Source organism: Halichoerus grypus, chromosome 13 (genome assembly GCF_964656455.1).
Source record: "Halichoerus grypus chromosome 13, mHalGry1.hap1.1, whole genome shotgun sequence".
Classification (NCBI taxonomy): domain Eukaryota; kingdom Metazoa; phylum Chordata; class Mammalia; order Carnivora; family Phocidae; genus Halichoerus; species Halichoerus grypus.
The window spans coordinates 60,779,729-60,802,634 of NC_135724.1; the positions used below are offsets into that span (position 1 = coordinate 60,779,729).

The 22,906-nt window shown below is 36.5% G+C and overlaps 1 protein-coding gene across 9 annotated transcripts in view; it reads right to left on the minus strand.

Annotated features, from left to right (window-relative positions):
• Positions 1-22,906, minus strand: part of PPP4R1 (protein phosphatase 4 regulatory subunit 1) — a 60,364-nt gene that overhangs the window by 23,704 nt on the left and 13,754 nt on the right. For 3 of the 9 annotated variants that reach the window (XR_013443384.1, XM_078060599.1, XM_036092481.2), the window contains exons 3-10: positions 15,376-15,511; positions 14,464-14,570; positions 9,610-9,752; positions 8,769-8,915; positions 6,134-6,241; positions 5,934-5,999; positions 5,098-5,256; positions 1,020-1,147 (exon numbers count right to left, since the gene is read on the minus strand). Coding sequence is in view for 8 of the 9 variants with exons in the window: in XM_036092481.2 (XP_035948374.2) it covers positions 1,020-1,147; positions 5,098-5,256; positions 5,934-5,999; positions 6,134-6,241; positions 8,769-8,915; positions 9,610-9,752; positions 14,464-14,570; positions 15,376-15,511 (994 nt within the window). In the remaining variant the exon portion in view is untranslated. The remainder of the gene's footprint in view (positions 1-1,019; positions 1,148-5,097; positions 5,257-5,933; positions 6,000-6,133; positions 6,242-8,768; positions 8,916-9,609; positions 9,753-14,463; positions 14,571-15,375; positions 15,512-22,906) is intronic. The other 6 variants (XM_036092483.2, XM_036092482.2, XM_078060600.1 and 3 more) reach the window with 4 other exon arrangements.

The window sequence follows — 22,906 nt, forward strand, 5'->3', positions numbered from 1 at the left end:
TGATTTTCTTCCTTTACAAAAAACAGTACCTCAGGTTTGTTTGGCTATTCAGCAGGACAGTAGGAGAACGGGCAAAAAGGTAAAACAAGGCAGCAGAGAAGAAAGGAAGAACTGCCAAATCAAAACACCAAGAAAGCAAATATCACAGTATCAAGACCTACAGAAGAAAATGTCCATTAGCATCATGACAAGGGAGGGACAAGACACTATGGTAACTCAAGCATTATAGTAGGGACTGTTTAAAAAGCAGGTTCTAAATTATTTCAAGTGCACACCTGTAAAAGTGCATATTTTCCATGCACTAAGTTAGGCTTGATTTTTTTTTCCCCTAAGTATATAGTATAATAAATTTTAAAAACAAAAACTTGAAATTTCTTAATGTAAAAAAATTTAAAAATAAAAATCAGAGTTGTCCTTTTTATTTTAAAATTAGTTGCCCTATTACACTTAAAGTTGATATTCTAGTTAATAAGTACATTAATTTGGTGCTAATCATTATAATACTTTCCCTCTCGATTGAGAGATTATAATCATCATTCTGCAGAGTTCAAGATCCACAATTTAAATAACTGACTGAAAGGAAAAGTAATAGTAAGAAATGGACTACATACTAAACAAACATATTCCTAAATTAGGTTTTACCCCTTAAAACACTAAACCCTTTAAATTGTATGACCATTACTTCACCTAAATGTCAATAGATGGTTTACTAGGTAACTAATTTATTAAATAAACTTATTCAAAAATTATCATCACATCTATCATTTATACTTTTCTCTATGGCCAGGATCAAGCTCAGTGTGCTACACTCATCTTCATCTTCTCACTTAAGATGTAACTGACCAAAGAGACATTTAACAAATGTATTTAAAATATAGCTCTTTAAAAATATTTACCAATTTTTACAATCAAGAGAAATAGCAAAGTCTCCAAAAAGAAAATTTATTATAAAATACAGGAAGTGAAAAATATGTTCACAAGCAATAAAAGCTGGGAAGTAAAGTTTAAAGAAATCATACCTATTTTTGTCTTCTACTGACGTATCTTCTGAGCTTTTGCTTTCTTCTTTAAAATACTGGCCTGAGCTAGATGGATTAGCAAAAGTAGATATGAAAGGTCCCAGAGACTGAAAAGCCGCTTGGCGAACCTAGAAAGAAAAGGAGAACAGTAATAAAACATAAAAATAAGGGATTATTCACAGTCTACTTTTCACTTACCGAAGTATGGTTAAGATAGTAATAAGATAGTGTTAAGATAGTGTTTTCTAAAAAACCTTCCCAGATTCAGAACTATAAATCATTCTTCTGCTAGGATTTAAAATTCTTTATATTTTTTTTTTACTTTTGATTTTTTAAAATTGGTCTTGAATATTTAAACCATGAGAATATGAATATGAGATCCCATAGAGCATCTGCATGGAACTAAAGGAAATCCTGCAGTGTTCTCAAGGAAAACAGAATGAAGAAAATCAAGTTTGCCAAACAGAAAATACAGAGCAATAAAGTTGACAAAATGTGATAGATCCATTTCATGTTTTCTGGTGGGAAAGACTGTAATTTGCTTACTACAAGGAAACAAGACAGATGTGCCAGAACTATGGATGCACTTATCAGAAACAGAATATTGAATTAAAATATATTTCACAAAAATCTGGATGCACATACTACTGTTATGCATGAACGTCTCAAGTAGGAGAGCTGAAAAAAAGGTTATAGAATTTTATTTCATATTGTATTCTTGTATTATTTTTGTAATCTTGATTACAAAAAAAAATTGGGGGAGAGAGGTTTTATGAAAGGAAGCAGAAGGGCGGACACAATCTGAAAGAGGCATAGTTCTCCCATCATAGTTGGGAGAAACCACAAACCAATTTCTCTAAGACCCTGCCCTTGAGGCATAACAATACCTTTTCCATAGTTTAAAATGAAGATTACATGACATGTGTAAATTTTGAAGAGGCAAATACATGTGAAGCATGCATATTACTAGTATTTACCCTCTGGGGGAAGCAGATACAAAATGATTCAATTGGTTTAAAAAAAAAAAAAGGCTAGAATTATACATAAGATAGCAAAAAGAAGCCTATGTAAGAACTTAACAGGTTTTCTCCTCTACGGTCAATGTTACTTCCATAAAAACATAAAAGGTAACTTTTAAAATTATATGCATGAGTTTAGTCTACTCTGGATACTGTTAAAACTCTGAGTTTGTCTCAAACAGTTCTAGGATTTACATATACCTCAAATGACAGATTTAAGGAGTCCTTCATTTTAATATAAACATATTCCCAAATTAGCAGGAAATACTGTATATCATTGAGCCAAGACAATGATAAAGTCTCAAAATGAAAACTTTAATAAAGCTACGTAATCTTTTCTAACAATCTTATACATTTTAAACAACATTAAAGTCGTGCTATGGCTTAAGAGTCTTTCCTCTATGTAGAGTCTTTCGAAAATGAATATGGAAGGTCCTGAGATCTACTTCAGGCACGACAGCATAAGGAGCGCCACTGACCCACTCTCCGGTGAAATCGTTGAAAATGGAAAAAACAAAAACGAAACAAAACCCCAAAGCCCCACCAATTAAAACCTGTGGAAATAGTCCTAAGGGCAGGCAAACAGCAAAAGAAGGAATATCTATAAATATTCAGTAAAAGAACCCTGAGAGTCTGTGGTATTTGAACCAGGGAGGCAGAACCTCTACTCCAGACTGCTGCGGACAACAACACTGGCCTCCCTCTCTTCTAGCTTCCAGCCAAAGGGCTTTCAATGTTTTCCGTCCTGCTCCCAGCTACCTGTTGGGCATCCCTTCTTCTACACAACGCCCACTGGTAGAATGGAAGCTCTACCTTAGACGTGGCTCAGAACACTGGGCCGAGAATACTCAGAATACAGTTCCTGCCCCAGCTTAAAAGGCTAGGATAGATGAGCCAAGAGAACCTGGGGCTGCTGTCCCTCCTACTCCCATCAAAATGTGGTCATCCCAGGATGGGATACAGGCATGTAGGCAGGCCCAAAGCTGTGCCTCCTGGAGGGGGGAGTAAGAGTCCACTAACACATTCCAGCCAGTCACTAAACAAACAAGCAAGTAACAGTAACAAGCCCCAGAGAGGGTTCAAGTACCCAAATTTGCTGTATTAACTAAAATGACCAGTTTAAAAAAAAATTTAAGGCATGCAAAGGAACAAAAAAGTATGATCCATAGACTGGAGAAAAATTTAAGGAACAGAAACTACGTGTGAGAACACTAAGATGTTGGACTTAGAAAAAAACTTCAAAGTGACTGTTATAAATTGTTCACAGAACGAAAGGAAAGCATGAGTAAAGTAAAGGAAGGAATGAGGACAGTGTCATATCAAACATAAGTTAATGAAGAGAACCAGATGGAAATTCTGGAGTTGAAGAGTATAATAATTGAAATAAAAACTAACCACATAAACTTAAGTAGATCTGAACTGGTAGAAAAAAAGAATTAGGGAACTCAAGGTATATTAATATAGATTAAGCAAAGAACAGAGAGAAAAAAGAAAATGAGGAAAAATGAACAGAATCTTGGAAAATGTGGGACTCCATTAAGTGCACCATATGTGTAATGGGAATACCAGAAGGAGGGAAAAGACACAATATTTGAAGAAATGATGGCTCAAAATGTCCCAAATTTATTAAAAATCAATAATCTACACATGAAAGAAGCTCAACAAATAGGATAAACTAAAAGAGATCTACAAACATATCACAGTAAAAATGCCAAAAGTCAAAAGCAAGAAGAAAATCTTGAAAGCAGCAAAAGGAAAGTGACAAGAGAACCCCAATAAAATAAACCTAACTTCCGACAAAAACAAGAGAGATCGGAGGGCTGTGGGGAAGACACAAAGTGCTTGAAGAAATTTAAAAAAACAAACACCAAAACTGTTAACCAAGAGTACAAAGCTATCTTTCAAAAAAAACGAAAGCAAAATAAAGACACACCCAGATAAACAGAAACAGAATTTGTTGCTACCAAATTTACATGACAATAAATGCAAAAGGAAGCTCTTCAGGTTGAAAGTCAGTTACCCTGGATGGTAACTCAAAAGAAAGAAGGATAATCTCAAACTGCTAACTTAATCTTCCACCTCAAGACACTGGAAAAATAAGAGCAAACTAAACCAAAAGCAAGCAGAAGAGAGGGTATAATATAGATTAGAGTGGAAGTTAATGAAATAGAGAACAGAAATATAGAGAAAATCGGTGAAACTAAAGCTTTAAAAAGATGAACAAAACAGACAAAACTTTAGCAGACTGGCTAAGAAACAAAGAGACAAGAATCAACTAGAACCAGAAAGAAGAGACATTACTACTTACGTTACAGAAATACCAAGATTATGAAGAAAATACTATGGATCATATACCAGCAAATTAGATAACTTACATGAAACAAATTCCTAGACAAACTACTAAAACTGACTAAAAGAAGAAAACTTACTAAAAGAAGCAATAATCTGAATAACTCTCTAACAAGTGAAGCTTATCTGAATAGCCCTATAACAAGTGAAGAGATTAGTAAACAAAAACCAAAAAAAACTACACACAAAGGAAAGTCCAAACTGAGACGGCATCACTGCTGAATTCTACTAAACATTTAAAAGAGAACACCAATTCTTCACAAATTCTCCCAAAAAAAAGAGGGAGCCCTTCCCAACTCATTTTATGAGGACATTATTACCTTGTTAACAAAACAAAACAAAACAAGCCATTGCAAGGAAGCTATAGACCATTATCTCTTATAATATGGATATAAAAACTCCTAACAAAATAGTAGCAAACAGTCCAGCAACATATCAAAAATTATTACACTATGGCCAAGTGAGACTTATTGAAGGTTTAACACCTGAAAATCAATATGCCACATCATATCCTTAGAATGAACATGATTTCTATTTGTACAGAAGTTTTGTCCAGTTAAAAAAAAGTTAATACAGTAGTTTGCCTACTGTCTACTCCTAAAAGGATTAACAGTAACATACTTTGATAAACTGTTTCTTAAATCATGAAATCAAAATGTCTCTTGTAAAATGTATTATTTTACAAAAATGATAATTAGACAAAACCCTACCCAACGTGAAGGATCACTGATCAAATTAATAAACAGTGCTGACAATTTAGTCCGTCGGATTTCTTGACATGTCGCACAGGAAACGGCCATGAAGCATTCAGCACAAGCCTTCCGGACTCCCCACACGTTATCAGAACAAAGCTGGAAAAACCTGGGCAGCTACGCAAGGACAGTGGTGTGTTAGGCAGACAACTCAGGTTTCAGTGGTTCATTTTATTTCATTTTCTGCTTTCACAGTGTTTCAAAATATTAGATTTTCCTATAACAATTTAGAAGATCTGTTTCATAATAAAACTTAGTAATTTGAAATAAATCACACCTAATTCACAGCACTGTTGACTGGAAAAGCAGAAACAACAAATACAGCTTAAATGTTATGCAAAATCTTGTACCTAAACTGTTTTGCCTAATGGATGATTTCAGAAACTCTTCCAGTATGTTAACTGGTACACGAAACATGTATATCCCCATGCACTAACCATTTAAAAATAACAAGCTGTAGGTTTGTCACTAGAATACTTGAGAGTTGCAATAAAATTACAGATTTCTTCGAATAAGAATTGCTTTAATAGAAGCGGGAGAGGTAAAAATAAATCCATGGTCCTTAACTCATCACATATCTGCATTTTGAACAAACTATAATCAAAACACAATTCAAGTGCCTAGAGTATAGAACTTTGAACTCCCAAACTCAGAGTCATATTATCGTTCTAGTTCACGTTCATGAGACTGTGTTAATAAAATTGGGGGGTAAATGTATGCACTTTAAACTTTATGTATTACTCTGTAATGTACTGCTTACTCCTTTATTACCCCTTAATGTCTGCAACACTTACCAACATCTCCTCGGTAGCTTGCTGGCCAACTACACTGCAAATATCTCCAAAATTGGCAGCACACACCTGGCAACAAAAGCATCACTGACATTTCAAAAATCTTACACACACAGTGCTTTTAAAATAATCTTTTAAGTTTCACACATCAATACAGTAACCACTAAAACCATGTGTTCTTAAACAAAATGCCTAAAAAATACCTTTCGAACATGAAACATTCTGCAATCACAGCACATCTCACAAAACCTAGGGAGGATAAGACGCTCTGTAATGTCCTTCCCAACCATGGGAGCCATTTTGCACATTATCTAAAATGGATAAGAACAAAAGCACACTGAAAACATCTTCAAACTAAGACTTTTCCAGTTAAGTTTGCTAACTTATTAGAAGTATACACTTTAGGAAATATAAAATAGGTCATGGCATCATTATACTGTATACATCACAAAAAACATTCATCTTATTTATCCAGGTTCAAGGCAGAAAAATAGATATTTACTACTACCAATAAAATCAACCAATAATTACTAAATAATTATTTATGCACAGTAAACCCAGAGAAAATCTGAAAAATTTCATTTCTGACTATAGTTTCAATCTTATTAATCATTTTGCCTGATAACTTTAAAAGTAAAACCCCCCCAAATTTTCCCAGTAAGAAAACAAATGGTCACTGTTCAAAGGAAAGATTATCCACAAGAAGAATTTGGGTTTAGTATATTTGTACTGCTAAGAAAAGACACTTCAGAGGCAGTCCTTACCTTGCAAAGTACCGTGTTAACAGAAACTCGTGCGTAAGAGAACTGTATCCCTTGGTTCTAAGGGAGGCAAGGACCCAGTTCCAACATGCACAGTTTCAGGTAACGCAGTCCCAGGCAAACGAGGATGAACTATGTTTGAAAACCAGCCCAATGCTATTTAAATAAATTCCCCACCCCACCCCCCAGTTAGTACAGAAAGAAATCTGATGGTCTTTTATTATCACACCTACTCCTAGCCCATACAAACATAATTAGAAGTAAAAGGAATAGAGATTGCAAAGAAAGAAAAAACTATTCATACAGGACGTGATTATCTACATAGAAAAATTTCAAGGACTCTACAAAGAAGTCACTAGAACAAATAAGTGAGCTTAGAAGTTTTCAGGACATGTCAGAACCAAAAATCAAATGTATTCCTATAAATTAGCAATGAAATGAAAACATTTAAAAACAGTATCCTTCACAACAATGTCAAGAAACACAGTTCAACAAAATACATATGTACTCTGTCTACTGAAAACTACAAAACACTGATGAGAAACATAAACACCTAAATAAATGGAGAGATCTACCGTACTAATGGCTTGTTAGGTGGGCGACTATCTCCAAACTGATCCAGAGATTCAACACAATCCCTATCAAAATCTCAGCATCATCAGAACTGGAGATAACATCTGTACCTCCCAAATCCCAAAGCCAGTTTTGTTCTTTGACTCTGTACTGTTTCTAAGCATTTTCAAGCCCTAAAGATCCAAAGTTATATACTGTATCACTGATCTAACATAATGAAATTCATCAGAATGAATCATCTCCAAGATAGAGAACAACTAGGAAGCCAGGGTGTGCACAGCATGATAAAATATATAAGCCGACTATCAAAGAATCATGGGTTTCATACCAGCGCTGGATATAATCTCTACTACAGCTGTAATGTTTCACTATTGTTAAATGCTATAAAAATAAGAGAGCAAGTTGAACTCTGCTCAGTTATGCAAAAACTGATTTCCTTCATTGAGAAACTTGAGATAAAAAAAAAAAATCTGCATTTTGGGAGGTGACAGAGGTGCTGATTGTATAATACGGTGAATGTACTAAATGCTAACTTAATTGTACACTTTAAAATGGTTTTTCATTATGTGAATTTCACTTCAATAAAATGATATTACTGAAAAGTATCTAAATTTATTATTAACTAGTATGGAGTATCTAAAAACTAATGGAATCAAGAAATTTCCAAGGGAAAGGGGACTAGAGAGATGACCTAATTCATCCTAATGATCTAGAAACACTATCCAATTTTTGTATAATTCCTTTCTTATCAACAAAGATGCTATTATTTTAGGGTTTCTATTTTAAGTAACCTCTACACCCAACACAGGGCTCGAACCCCAACCCCAAGATCAAGAGTCGCACACTCCACAACCGAGCCAGCCAGGCGCCCCTATTTTAGGTTTAAATAGTAAACTCTCACTATCCAAATAATTTAAATTTTTAGACGGATTTATTATACCAGACTTTGTTACACACATGATTTAATCCATGTGTTTTTCTTATAATCACAATTTCTATATCATATCATGTATCATTATAATAAAATTACTTGCCTGATTATCATTCCCCCAAAGCACACTGTCAAGGGCAGGAGCTATTTTTTCCCCCTGTGCTTACATAGTGCTGAGAAAAGTGTTCAACAGCAATTGAAGTTTCACAAACGTTTCTTCACCCAACATAGGGTTTTTGTGTTTTTTGTTATAACTGCACTGATTATTTCTCCCATCTTCTTTTTCCATAATAATGAACTTACAGTTACTTATTATTCTCTTGCTCCGTATCTTGCTTTCTCAGAGCCCAGTAACAGAGCCATCTAATTCACGGGTGCAAAGGATAACATGGGGCCTACAGAACATAGACCTTTTTTGTGTGCCTATGTCCCTTTCTAGCCCTTTCTAATGATTTGTGGCTACTTTGATACCTAATAACGTACAAACTCCATAGCACATAATATTTGAGCACCTCCTATTTGTCAATACAGTGACTAATTTTTGCCTGAACAGAAAAAGCGCCTTCTACTTACAGCCACAGCTTCTGTTTTCACATCATCGTTGCTATCTGGGGCAGTTAGCTCTATGAGGACAGGGCACACTTTGGTCTCCACATCAAATCGCTCAATTAACTCCTGCTCCAGCAGAGCCAGCAAAGCTGCCTGACTTGTTTTTCTTACCTAGGAAAGAAGTCAGCAGTATAAACAAAGTACATACATGATATAACAAAACTCTATTACTTGTTTTTCACAATATTGAAGACTTTTCATCTCAACTTTAAGGGATTCATAACTGGCAAAACCTTGCAAATAAAAACTTGTCACTATTTCCTCCAGCTACTGCAAAGACAGAACTTGGTAGATTGTGATACGACAAATGAAACGGAACAGAAAAGCCATCCTTGTGGGGTGCCTGGGTGGCTCAGTTGGTCGGGCACCCGACTCTTGATTCCAGCTCAGGTCGTGATCTCAGGGTCTGGGATTGAGCCCTGCGTTGGGTACCCCACTCAGTGGAGAGTCTGCTTCTCTCCCTCTCCCTCTGCCCCACCTCCCCGCTCGCATGCTCTCATGCATGCAAAAGAAAAGCCATCCTTGTGAAAGGTGACTCCCAAATTCCCAAACTTTCTGAGGGACACCCATGAGGGTACCATGTGAGAATGCAGCTACTGGGCATCATCTTGTAACAGCATTAAGCAGATGTCCTAGATTTGCCAGACTCTCAACATATCTTGTCTAAGACACATGGTCATTTTGAAAAACAGAATAATGAAGTTGAAGAGGAAAAAACACTCAAATGAGACCAGCTAGGGGAGGCTATTCTACATACATCATACTACAGGCATTTCCAGTAAGAACCTGTAAATGGCACTCTTACCTGATTATTCTGATCTGCGAGATATCTAACCACAATAGGGAGTAAGTATTTGGAAAAAGCATATGGGATTGAAGGCCGGTTTTCTTGACAAAACAATGCAATATGAGGCACCTGTTCCATCAGCTCTGCTCTCACGGTTGGTTCTATTGAAACAACAGAAATGTGAGCAAACACATTCTCCCACAGTAACAAAATCTTTGCCTGGGCTTAAGACTATTTAGGAAAGCTCTGGACTTCCATCCTCAGCATAAAAAGGACTTACACAATGTTCTCTAACTCTAGGAACCTTTTCACAATCATACGCAGGTCAACCCCATGAGTAAAAGGAAGACCCTACTCCCATCCCAGGCTTCTATCTTCCTACTGTGTACCAAGTATGCAATCATTTCCTATTATGACCAAATTTATCCATCACCTACATTGTGTCACATATGTTAGGGGTTAAATATCCAATATTCACATCAATAAAATATGTATTATCTATGAACTATTTTTTTTTAAAGATTTTATTTATTTATTTGAGAGAGTGTGAGAGAGAGCGAGAGTGAGCAAGGTGAGGAGCAGAGGGAGAAGCAGGCTCCCTACTGAGCAGGGAGCCCGACGTGGGGCTTGATCCCGGGACTCTGGGATCACGACCTGAGCCGAAGGCAGCCACCCAACTGACTGAGCCACCCAGGTGCCCCCTATCTATGAACTATTAAAGAGCCTCCTAGGACTATTTAAGAGCCTCATAAGGACCGGTTCCTAAGCTAAATTCAATCAATGAATGGAGAATTCATGGTTAAAATTAAGACTAAAATGGTAAGTGACTGTTAAAAGTAGACCAATCAAGTTAAAGAAACAAAAAAAATCTGAAAAGACCCAAGTATGTACAGCAAATTTAAGTATGACAAATACATCATTTCAAATCTCTGGGTTTCAAAAAGATGAACTGCTAAGAGTAATGGCAGGAGAATCAGGTATGTGATAAAAAAAAGATTCCTATCCTGCACATCATAAATGAATTCTAAGTGAATTAAAGTTCCAAACTGTTTTTAAAGATGAAAAGCACTAAAAGACAACATTTAAAAAAAAAAAGTTTAATCTTGAGGAAGAAGCCCTTCCAAGGCAAACAAAACCCCAACACCAACTTGGAGACCAACTAATTCTACTTTATAAAGCCTCCATTATAGACAACAGGTACCACACTCAGTTAAAAGGCAAACCAGCCTGGGAGAAAATACACGTATAACAAAGTATTAATAACTAAATATACAAAGAACCCATTGTTCAAATGAACACAAGAAAGAAAATAAGGATACGGACAGGCAATTCTCAGAAGAAATGCAAGTGACTAAGACACATACAGACATGATGGATTATCAATACAATTCATTACATCAGACCTAATTAGAACTTCGGTATTAATGAACGTATCATTACAGTTACTTTAAGGTAAACATGCATGCATGGGTCCGGAGGAAATTTAAATTTCAACAAACAGAAATTAATGAAACTATCAGCAGAAAATGTACTAGCATCTTACAAAGCTAAGAATCTTATCAACAAACCAGTATTTGGAATTTCTATTACATGGCTCTGCCATGTGAAGTTAGACAGTAACTGAACAAAATAGTACTTCTGTTTTGAAAAATACTTAGTTTAAAAAAAAAAAATAGGCCTCTCCTTTTCCTCATTGACCCTGAATTTGCCAACACTGACCTAATACTTATATAAATTTTTGAAGCAAAAGAAGGATACAAGTTACAGTTCTGGTTAAGAATGAAATCAGTAGGGGTGCCTGGGTGGCTCAGTCGGTTGGGCATCTGCCTTTGGCTCAGGTCATGATCTTAGGGATCGAGCCCCATGTCAGGCTCCTTGCTCAGCAGGGAGTCTGCTTCTCCCTCTCCCTCTGCCCCTCCCCACTGCTCAAATAAATAAATAAAATCTTAAAAAAAAGAATGGAATCAGTAACTTCTCTTTCTTCAAAGTCATGCTTAGGTAAAAAGACCAATGGAACAAAACAGAGTCAAGAAATGAATGCACTGTGAGTCGTCTGGGAGGAACTGAAGTGCTGGGGAGGGATTTCAGAGCTACTATGATGGCAGAAGGGAATGAAGGAAGAAAGGGGAGTTGAGCCTAACGTCTCTAACTTGGTGGGCTGGGCTGATCATGACTACTGAAAAATATACAGTTGCAAAGTTAATGCATATATTCTAGTCTCCTGAGCAAACAAGGAGCTCAGAACCTTAAAATCTCTCACCTGCCTATTCCTTATCAACGTTTACCTTGATTTCTTTATTCCCCTAAAGTTGTTATTCATATTTTTAGGATTTTATATAGCAAATGCTTGTTTAGATTTACTACTAATTTTGTAAGTTTTTTTTCCTTATCAGTACATTTTTCATCCAAATCTTTTCTGCTTCAATTAAAAAAAAATCTATAGAGTTACACACCAACAACCTGATAAGCTTCAGAAGTATAAAGAAGCTACACACAAAAGAACATATTCAGTATGATTCCATATAAAGTTCAGAGGAGCAAACTAATCTAAACACTTAGCACTCAAAACATGGATTACCTTGGGGAAGAAGAGGACAGAAATGAGGAGGTGCCCTGAAATGGATTCTGGGATGCTAGTTCTATCTCCTGATCTGAGTACTAATTACATTGGTCTTCATTTTGCTTTACTTCATGGAGTTGAAAATTTATAGTCCATGTACTTTTTGTAGTGTAGTTTTATTCAGTATTCAAGTAACAGAGTTCCCCAACAAGTAAGTGTTCCTGTTGCCCATCTATGTCACCAAGTCTGTGCATACTGGTACATTACTGTTCTATATCACAAAAACGCACTCTAGCATGGCACAGTATAAACCCCCACAATCTACACCTTGACTGCCTTATTGAAGAGCCTCATTATTTTAAACTGTAGACTCAGTAAACTACCTGTTGACCAAATGTGGCGCTATCTTGGACTCCTTAAACCTCTAAACCAGTCTTTTCTTCTCCTGAGTATGCTCCTTTCCTTCTCTGTACCTCATCATTCTATTAAATTCAACTCAATGTCACTAACTTCCTGAAATCAGCACCAATGCTCCCCATTATAATGTACTGTTTATAAGTTAGCTGCATTCATTAAACTGTTAATTTGATGACAGGAATTCTTATTCACCTTAGTAACTGTTCTAGCATTTATTCTAGAATCTGGCATAGGACTGTGCACTGTGTTATTTTTACCAAATGAACAAAAAATGTAAATGTCAATAGAGATATTTATCATGAACTCAACAACTTGAGAATATATTTTTTAAAAATCTACAGCTGACCCTTGAACTAGGGGGCTAGGGCACTGACCCCTCCCTGTGCAGTAGAAAATCCACATATAACTTTTGACACCCCCAAAACTTGACTACTATTAGCCTACTGTTGACTGGAAGCCTTACCAATAACAAACAGTTGACTAACACATATTTTTTAGCTTATATGTACTGTATACTGTATTCTTACAATAAAGTAAGCTGGTGAAAAGAAAGAAAAAATCATAAGGAAAATACATTTATAGTACTGTACTCATCAAAAAAAATCTGTATCAATAGATCTGCACAGTTCAAACCCATGTTCAAGGGTCAACTACATATATCTACATATATTTATAAAAACAAGCACTATAGGTGGCAAACAGGTAAAAGAAAATAAACACAAATTCCTCCCTAAAGAGTATCTATTCTACTAAGAAAGGAATAAATAACCATAATGCAAAAAATAAGTAAGTGAAAATTGTAATTGATGAGCTTCTTCTAAAACCATTCTGGAACAAGCATACACACGAGCAAGTACATACATCATCATTTAACATCATCATTAGACAGATTATTTGTAAGCTTACCAATTTTTTTCTACCCTATAGGAAAATAAAAAACACTTAAGGCTTATGTAAATAGTAAAACATATTCCCATAAAACGAATTGCTCACCAAAAGATGAGTCCATCTAAAAATTAAAAAATGAGACTGCTAACATGCAAAAGAGTTTGATAAAAAGTGAAAAATAGGGGCGCCTGGATGGCTCAGTCGTTAAGCATCTGCCTTCGGCTCAGGTCATGATCCCAGGGTCCTGGGATCGAGCCCCACATCGGGCTCTCTGCTCGGCGGAGAGCCTGCTTCTCCCTCTCCCACTCCCCCTGTTTATGTTCCCCCTCTCGCTGTCTCTCTCTGTCAAATAAATAAAATCTAAAAAAAAATAAAGTGAAAAATAACACATTTTAATAGAGATAATGGGTTTAAGAAAAAAATATATTTCTGAATTGTTTCTAAAATAAAAAATAAACATATGCATATGACTTAAGATTAGGTTAAAATGGTAAGTTTTATGTTATGCATATTTTGCCTCAAGAAAAAAATATTTTTAAAAAACTTAATAGAAACATATTCCCAGCCTGAAGTCAGGTTTATCTCTTTCGTAAGCAGACCCTCCTATCTTCGCTTTGGAGACAAAACGCTCTAGTTTTATGACTGATTCACATTTTTCACAAGTGAGAAAGCATAGGAAAAGGAAGCATTTTATATTTGCTTAAAAAAAACTTATAGCCCACTCCCTCCCTTTTAAAATTTATTCAAAATTATTTTTAAGTTTTTAGTAATCCTAAAATATTAACATACATGATGCAAAAACAATTTTTAGATTTTTCTGAGAAATTTCCAAAATTAAACTAAACAGACCAACTACAAAATGTGGCTCTTAGAAAGTTTTTTCTTTTTACTGATGTATTTGGTAATTAGGAAATCTTTTAAAGAAGTCTCGTATCACACTAAGTTTTTCATTAGTTTTTAAAACCTCAAATTTGGTAAAAGAAACCTTTCTCTGCATAAGCATATACCTGAATCGTCAGCTAATCTGCTAATTCTTTCCAAAACAGCAATGCAATCTCTTTCATCATCGCAGACTTCCCTCAACGTGTCCAGCAAACTCCGGGCCACCATTTGTCTGACAGAAAAAGAAAATGATACGGTGTTTAGTGGTGTTAATGAGTAATATTTAGAATTCCAAAAGGTAGAATCTACATGGTTTTAAAGAATTTCTTAATACATTTTATAACATACATTAAGTCACTAATTTCCTAAGTGACAAATGCCAGTATGGATTTTATTGTAACAGGATGAGACTGAATATTTACCAAAATATTTTTCATCTTTAACTGAAGTGACAAATTTCTAAGGTCACTGAAAATTCTATAAAATTTCCAAGTCACCTTCAACTATCAAATAATAGGAAAATACACACATTCTTCATCATATATCTTCAGTATATACAAATACACACATTCATTTTTACTAAGTGAGTTTTATACATCTATACCCAAGAAATTTAAGACGCAGATTTCCCAGAAAACTGATACAGGTATTCTGGGGACCACAGCTGGAGAAACAATGCATTAGAAAGAGTGTCCCAGTCCCCTTAAATATCACCTGGCACACAGTAGGTATACAACATCATCTGTTGAAAGAATAATATACCCCCCTCAGTAATCACTTTACACAAATATCAAAATTATGCCTAAGAGCAAAAAAGTAATGGTGTTTTTTGCCAAAAAGCAAAGAAAGAGTGCCACATGCTTACTAGGATCAAGGAGTAAACAATTATAAAAGAGGCCTTGGCTGTGATTATCAACAAAACATGCTGACTGAGACTACACATGTTAATACTACTTTAAACTGGAAAACTGGATCTTCCCTACGGAAATGAATGTAATAATCATTCCACTTCCACAAGGAAAAGAATATGCACATACCTGTTAAATACGTTCTCACTTGCAGCATACTTGTCCAATCTCCCCAGTGGCGTCAACATTTCATCTTGTGAGACGAAGTCCAGGGCTGAAGGTATAATAATCACATCAGACTCTGAGCTGTAGTCATCCACACCAACTATCAGAGACATCAGAAATACTCCTTATAACACTTTGAAACTAAAAAGTACCCCTTGCCTGTCTGAAGCAGCATAAGTAAGACTGCCTTTAATGTTTCTGGAGCGGTATAAAGGATCCCAAGAGACTCTTACATCAACTCAGAAGCCATGAATGACTCAAGGATGTTACCTCTCCTTTTTCTACAGATATGTGTAGTTGTCTCTAGAAACACAGCAGTCAGAGGCTCCAGAAACTCAGCATGGGGTGATTACTGAGAACTTAACATGTTCAATCAGAACACTAACAACTTGTAAATAAATAAAATGTCAAACACTGGTAAATTCTGAAATGCAGTCAGAATAACTCACATTATAAGCAAAAGAATATAAGAATTACAGCAGACTTCTCATCAGAAACAATATAAGCCAAGAGACAGTAGAGCATTCCTTAAAGTACTAAAAGGAAAAAACAAAAAAACAAAAAAAAACCAAAAAACAATGTCAACCTACAACTCTATACCCAGTAAGTAAACATCTTTAAAGTATCTCTGAAATTCGTATCTTTCAAATACAAAGATTTCAGACACATAAAAGCTGACAGACATCATCACCAGCAAACATGCACTACAAGAAATATTAAAGTCCTTCCAAGCAAAAAGAAAATTTTACCAACTGGAAATCTAGATCTATACAAAGGAATGAAGAGCAGTAGAAATGGTAAATATGTGGGTAAATACAAATATTTTTCTCATTTAAAAATCTCTTTGAGGGGCGCCTGGGTGGTTCAGTCATTAAGCGTCTGCCTTCGGCTCAGGTCATGGTCCCAGGGTCCTGGGATCGAGCCCCGCGTTGGGTTCCCTGCTTAGCGGGAGGCCTGCTTCTCCCTCTCCCACTCCCCCTGCTTGTGTTCCCTCTCTCGCTGTGTCTCTCTCTGTCAAATAAATGAATAAAATCTTTAAAAAATAAAAAATAAACAAAATAAAAATCTCTTTGAAAGATAATTAAGGTAAAAATATGGACTGCAAAAAGAAAAAAAAGAAAAGATAAAAAATGTACTGTGGGGACTCTTAACTAGAATGAACAAACTGATGGTCACCAGAGGAGAGGTGGGTGGGGGGGATGGGTGAAATAGGTGATGGGGACTAGGGGGGCACTTGTGATGAGCACCAGATGTTGTATGGAAGTGCTGAATCACTATATTGTACATCTGAAACTAGCTACACTGCATGCTAACTGGAATTTAAATAAAAACTTTAAAAAAGTATACTTTGGGTTTCTAACATACATAGAAGTTAAAATATATGACTATAATAGTACAAAGGTAGGAAAAGGGCAAAATACACTGTCCTAAAGTTCTTACACCATATGTGAAGAGATACATATTATTTGGAGGCAGACTGTTTAAAGATGTATACTAATTATAAACTCTACAGTAGCCATTAAACATCAAAAAAACCCCACCAAAGATATATGGCTAGTATGCCATTAAAGGCCATAAAATGGAATCATAAAAAAAAAAAAAAAACAATACTCAATCCAAAAGGCAGAAAAAGAGGATAAAAGGAGAGATAGGACATGGGGTGCCTGGGTGGCTCAGTTGGTTGGGCGACTGCCTTCAGCTCAGGTCATGATCCTGGAGTCCTGGGATCGAGTCCCACATCAGGCTCCCAGCTCAGCAGGAGCCTGCTTCTCCCTCTGACCCTCTCCCCTCTCATGCTGTTTCCCTCTCTCTCTCTCAAATAAATAAAATCTTTTAAAAAATTAAAAAAAAAAAAAAAAAGAGATAGGACAAACAGAAGAGAAATAGCAAGATGTGAGATTTTTTTTTTTTTTTTAAATTTATTTATTTGACAGAGAGAGAGAGAGCGAGAGAGGGAACACAAGCCAGGGGAGTGGGAGAGGGAGAAGCAGGCTTCCCGCGGAGCAGGGAGCCCGATGCGGGCCTCGATCCCAGGACCCCGGGATCATGACCTGAGCCGAAGGCAGACGCTTAACGACTGAGCCACCCAGGCGCCCAGCAAGATGTGAGATTTAAACCCAACAATGTCAATAACCATGCTGAGCACAAATAGTCTCAATACCCCAATTAAAAGGCAGAGATTTTCAAACTGGATTAAAAATAACACCTAACATTAAAATAATTATATAGTGCAGACAAATTTTATACAGTTTATGCTGATCTACGATTCATAGCAAAGTATTTATTTTGAATCAGAAAGTTGTAAAAACCTCTCAGATGCTCTCATTTGGCCTCTGTTTTCTCTTTCTACCACAGGACTGTTGAGCTAGCATGACCTCGAAGGCACCTTTATGCAGGCTCTAGAATTCTATGACTATGACCAAACTGTTTCATCAGTCTCATACTTGTTAATCTTAAAGATAACCATTAAAAACATGATTCTGGTCCTTAGGAAGCCAGGACTCCTAGAGCGGCGACCATCCAACGTCGCCGTGTACAAGGCAAGCTTGGAGCACTTACCTCTAAATGCAGACTGCCAAGTCGCATATTCAAATACTAATTATGTAGGTTTGGAGTGAGCCCCGGGAGCACTCATTTTTAATAAATACCTCTACTAATTCAAATGCCGATTGTTGAACAACCATATTTAAGAAACATACTGTTAGAGGGCAGCAAAATCTTATTTTGCTTCAACTTTGGACACCACTCCATCCATCACGGTTGACAATTAGTTCTCTACAAAAGGAGGTGTTCCATTCTGCCATGGGCACTGGTGACAAAGCTTTACTTCTATTTCCCATAACTGTTGCCTCTTGCCAGTATCTGTGGAATCACTCTGGCCTGAACCCTCCTTTCTGAATTCAAGATTTATCAATTCTTGATTGGACTAATAAGGTTCTGGATCTCATCTTTATGGAGGCCACAAGGATTTGGTTACCATAGTTACAGACTGCACACTTAGTTCTTATCCAGTCATCCTGCAAATGTCTGTCACAGGTTACAAAAAAGAGAAATAAGAAAATAACCAATAAAAAAGACTATTTACCACTAATGAAAAAATCCTGCCACATATACTGAGTGATGGTACAGTAAATAATACCCTCCGATAAAACAGAGAACATAGAGGTAGTAAATGTAGCTGTACTGTTAACAAGGATCCTATAGTTTATGCAAAGTAGAACACTAAATAGATGATAAAGATACAAATTATAATCCTTATGAGTATTCTCTAAAACATGTAAGAAAGAAGAGCTAGGAAGCCAATAGGGGAATTAAAATGAATACTAAAAAATATCATTAACCCAAAAGAAAGTCAGGAAAAAAGCAACAGAGGGGAAAAAAAGAGACAAATAGAAAAAAAACAGACCTAAATCCAACCAGATCAATAATTACATTACATATAAGCGGACTAAACATTTAAAAGCAGAGATCCCCAACTAATAAAAAAGTAACACCCAACTATAGCCTTATCCACCAGAGAGAGAGTTTTAAAGCCAAAATTTCAATCAATAGGTTGAAAAGAATTTTTTTAGAAAAGATAAAACATGAAACAGTAAGCCTAAGAAAGCCAAAGTGGTGATATTATTATTAGACAAAACAGACAAAGACAAGGACTATTACTGCAGATGAAGAGAGACATTTCATGCCTCCATACCCCACCAGAGCACTTTCTTTCTGGAGAACTAACTCAAGTTTATGGATTCTTGGACACTATGGCAGCAATAGCCCTTTAGGGCTTCAAAGCCTTAAAAACCTAGGCTCCTCCACTGATGAAGTAAAAAAATTAGGTCATCTTTTCATGTTATTTGAAATTTCAAATTGACCAAAAAGCATATAAGAACAATGATCACTCTAAAATGCTTTTTCAAATTATCTGACCTCCCCAAATTCCTATACTTCCTCTTCCCCAGTAAATTTACTGTCTTAGCTGAAGGGCAACTAGGATGGAGTGGAAAAAGGAAGAGGACTTGCAAGCTCTACATAAGAGACAGAATTCCAACAAATACTTAAGTAGGCAATCTTCATTTTTCAAAACCTCATAATTATAAAATAAAAGCTTCCATGAAAAAGCTATATAACACCTTTTTAAAAAGTTTTTTACTTAAGTTTTTTACTTTAATTCCAGTATAGTTAACATACAGTGTTATATTAGTTTCAGGTGTACGATATAGTGATTCCACAATTCTATACGTTACTCAGTGCTCATCATCATAAGTGTACTCTTTAATCTTTTAATGAAAACTTGTGGGTTTTAGTGAATTCTAATAGAATAGAATCCTAATAGAAGAGAATTCCTAATAGGAATAGAAACCTAGAGTACAAACTGAAGCCTTATATTTAAGGCATCATATGGCAAAGGCCCAAAACATAAATTAGACTCAACAGATCCTTCTAGTTCCAAATTATAAGAACCAAACGTGTTACAATACAAATAAAGAGATCAAGAAAAAAAATGAGAAAGTAACCATAGAAAAATGACATTTCTGTTAACTTATAAAACAGAAAACTTCCCTTTGTATAAAGCTAAGAGATCTTATAGTGGAAGAGAGAAAATATCTTTACAGTTCAGGATGTATCCTCTACCTACTCTCAGCTCCTTGCACCAGCACCAACAGAAATCCAAAGTAGCAGAAAGCAATGACCCAATTTTTAGGTGTTTTAAATTTAAGGAAAATATGAAAGTTTAAAAGTTGGACCCATGTGGAAGTTTGAAGAAGATTAATTTAACTCCTACACAGTGACAGCAAAAAGTGGTGTGAAAAGGGTAGACGCTCTTCAAAATAAGACAGATCTAGGTTCAAATCTCATATTTTGCTACTCATGAACTATGTGAACTTACACAAATACCTAATTGAGTCTGCTTCCTCATCTATAAAATACCGCAAAACTTCAATAAAGGGACAGATTTTTAAGACATACATTCTAAGATAATGTCTATAAAATCTCTAACATAGTGTCAGGCAAATAAGTAAATGTTCCCTCCCCTCTGCATTTAGGTCTGTTTCTAGATACAGATAATCTTAATGTGGTTTCCATGTGTTTTTAAATGTTTTCATCCATTTCAACCAGTAAGTAGGGCAGCACATATACTGGGAGTGCCAAGCACTCAACAAGGAACACAGATATAAACACTAGACAAAAGTGTATGCATGTAAGTATGTATGTGCAGATATGTGTACACATATATAGACATACATACTAAGAAAAGATACATGGTGTAAGAATAAATACATACAAAATATACTGTTAACTATTATATGTTGTTAGTTATTACATGTCTAAATCTGCGCTGGTGAGTACAAGCAGACATCAAAAAGTAAGGCAGTTCTCAGAAAATACACTGGAGTTGCCAAGCAGGACAGAGGGCAGGAAGAGGGCATTCCCGGCAGAGAGACCTAAGGATGGTGAGGGAGGAAAGACAAACCACGGCATGTCTGGCAAACTGCCCAAGGACTGTAGCGCAGGTGGGACACAGGGTTCCTATAGAAGCGAGGCAGAAAGAGTAGGGGCCAACCAAAATCAACCTAGCCTTCTAATTTTTAAAAAGTAACATTATTACATTTTGCAATATCCTCTTACCTGGCTAGAGAAGTCACACTGCCACCCTGTAATTAGGAATGGCATAGGAATGCTAAGCAACAACTTAAATTCAATAGTAGTTACCTCTTTTGGGCAATAAACAATTCCAGGCAACATACATGCTTATTCAACTGTGCTACACTAAGACTTTATTAAAATTCTCGATTATTAAATAAAATCATGTTTTTAAAGTTAAGCAAGAAGCAAAGATCATGTCTTTTCCAAGCCAAAAGACCTTTTGCGTTTACACAGCATTCTAAGAGAACCCAGGTAGCACATTACTCCTTTTTTTTTTTTTTTTTTTTTAAGATTTTATTTGTCAGAGAGAGAGACAGAGTGCAAGCAGGGAGAGAGGCAGGCAGAGGGAGAAGCAGGCTCCCCGCCGAGCAAGGAGCCTGATGCGGGACTCGATCCCAGCACCCCGGGATCACGACCTGAGCCGAAGGCAGATGCCCAACAGACTGAGCCACCCAGGGGTCCCAGCACATTACTCCTCTCCCGATTATGATACCCTTAGTCGCTGGAGCAGAGGAGGAGGTAAGGAGTACAGAGAACCAAGAAGAATTCTAATTCAGTGGAGACAACCCTGGTTCTACCTGCATCAATACCCTAAGTAAGCCTCTTTTCTATTCCTTGTTAACAATGCTCAGACATACTACAAATTCATGCTAATTTCATGCTCTTTCAATAAGAATTTTGAATCTACTATTCTTAAATCTCAACTTCTCTCAGAAAATGTTCCAAATGCCTAAGTTCCCAGAACTACCCTCAAAAAATCATCTCCCATTCCTACCTTACTGTCATCAATGTATTTGATGAACTCTCTGGCACCAAGTCAGGGGGAATAGTGCCAGTAGCCAGGAGAACAAAAGCAAGGGAGAGCGGTCTGAGTAGTGCTCCTGGCCACCACTCTACTCTTGACCACAGATATGCTTGAGAGCGTAAGATACAGAAGGGCTTCAGCTGTCCTGACGTGCTTCTCCAAACGTAGCATCTCACTACTGCTGTCTAAAGATACATTTTTCCAACAACATTGCCTTTAAACACCAACCGCCTCATCCAGGACATTGGAGGAGGGAAAATAAGGCCATGTATACTATGCTTTAGGAGCAATATAAGGTAATTAGGGGCAATTCTGAGTACATGGGTTTTTTCCTGACACACTGAATCTAGAATTTAAGCTTGCTATTCTCTAAAATGACTTTTTCATCCAACTTTTTTTTTTTTTTTAGATTTTATTTATTTATTTGACAGAGAGAGAGAGAGAACAAGTAGGCAGAGAGGCAGGCAGAGGCAGAGGGAGAAGCAGGCTCCCCGCTGAGCAGGGAGCCCGATGCGGGGCTTGATCCCAGGACCCTGGGATTATGACCTGAGCCGAAGGTAGCGGCTTAACCGACTGAGTCACCCAGGTGCCCCTCATCCAACTTCTTAAAGAGGTAGTCCCCTTTGCAGCCTTCACCTCCTCAAGATAAGCAATCTTATTTCTCCTTCACTCTTGGGATTCTCGTCTGAAGGATCAGCAATAATTTGCCAAAATTAGAGAGCCCTTCTTAGACCTATTGTCTGACTTCTCTACAGCACTTGACAAGGCTGACTTCTGCTATCCCAACACCCTCCTCTAAAATTCTCTTTTCTTGGGTTCTGTGGAAGTACACCATTCTGAGTATTTTTCTACCCTTCTGGACTATTCTTATTTTTCCTGATCGTTTTATGTAGGTAGTTTCCCTCTACTTTTGTCCTCACATTTTACACACACACACACACACACACCCCTCTCCCCTCCCCCTTGAAAATTCATGGCTTCAACTATCACTTATAATGCAAATAACCTCCAAAATTCTGCCCTGATCCCTAGGTCCATATTTGCAGGTATATC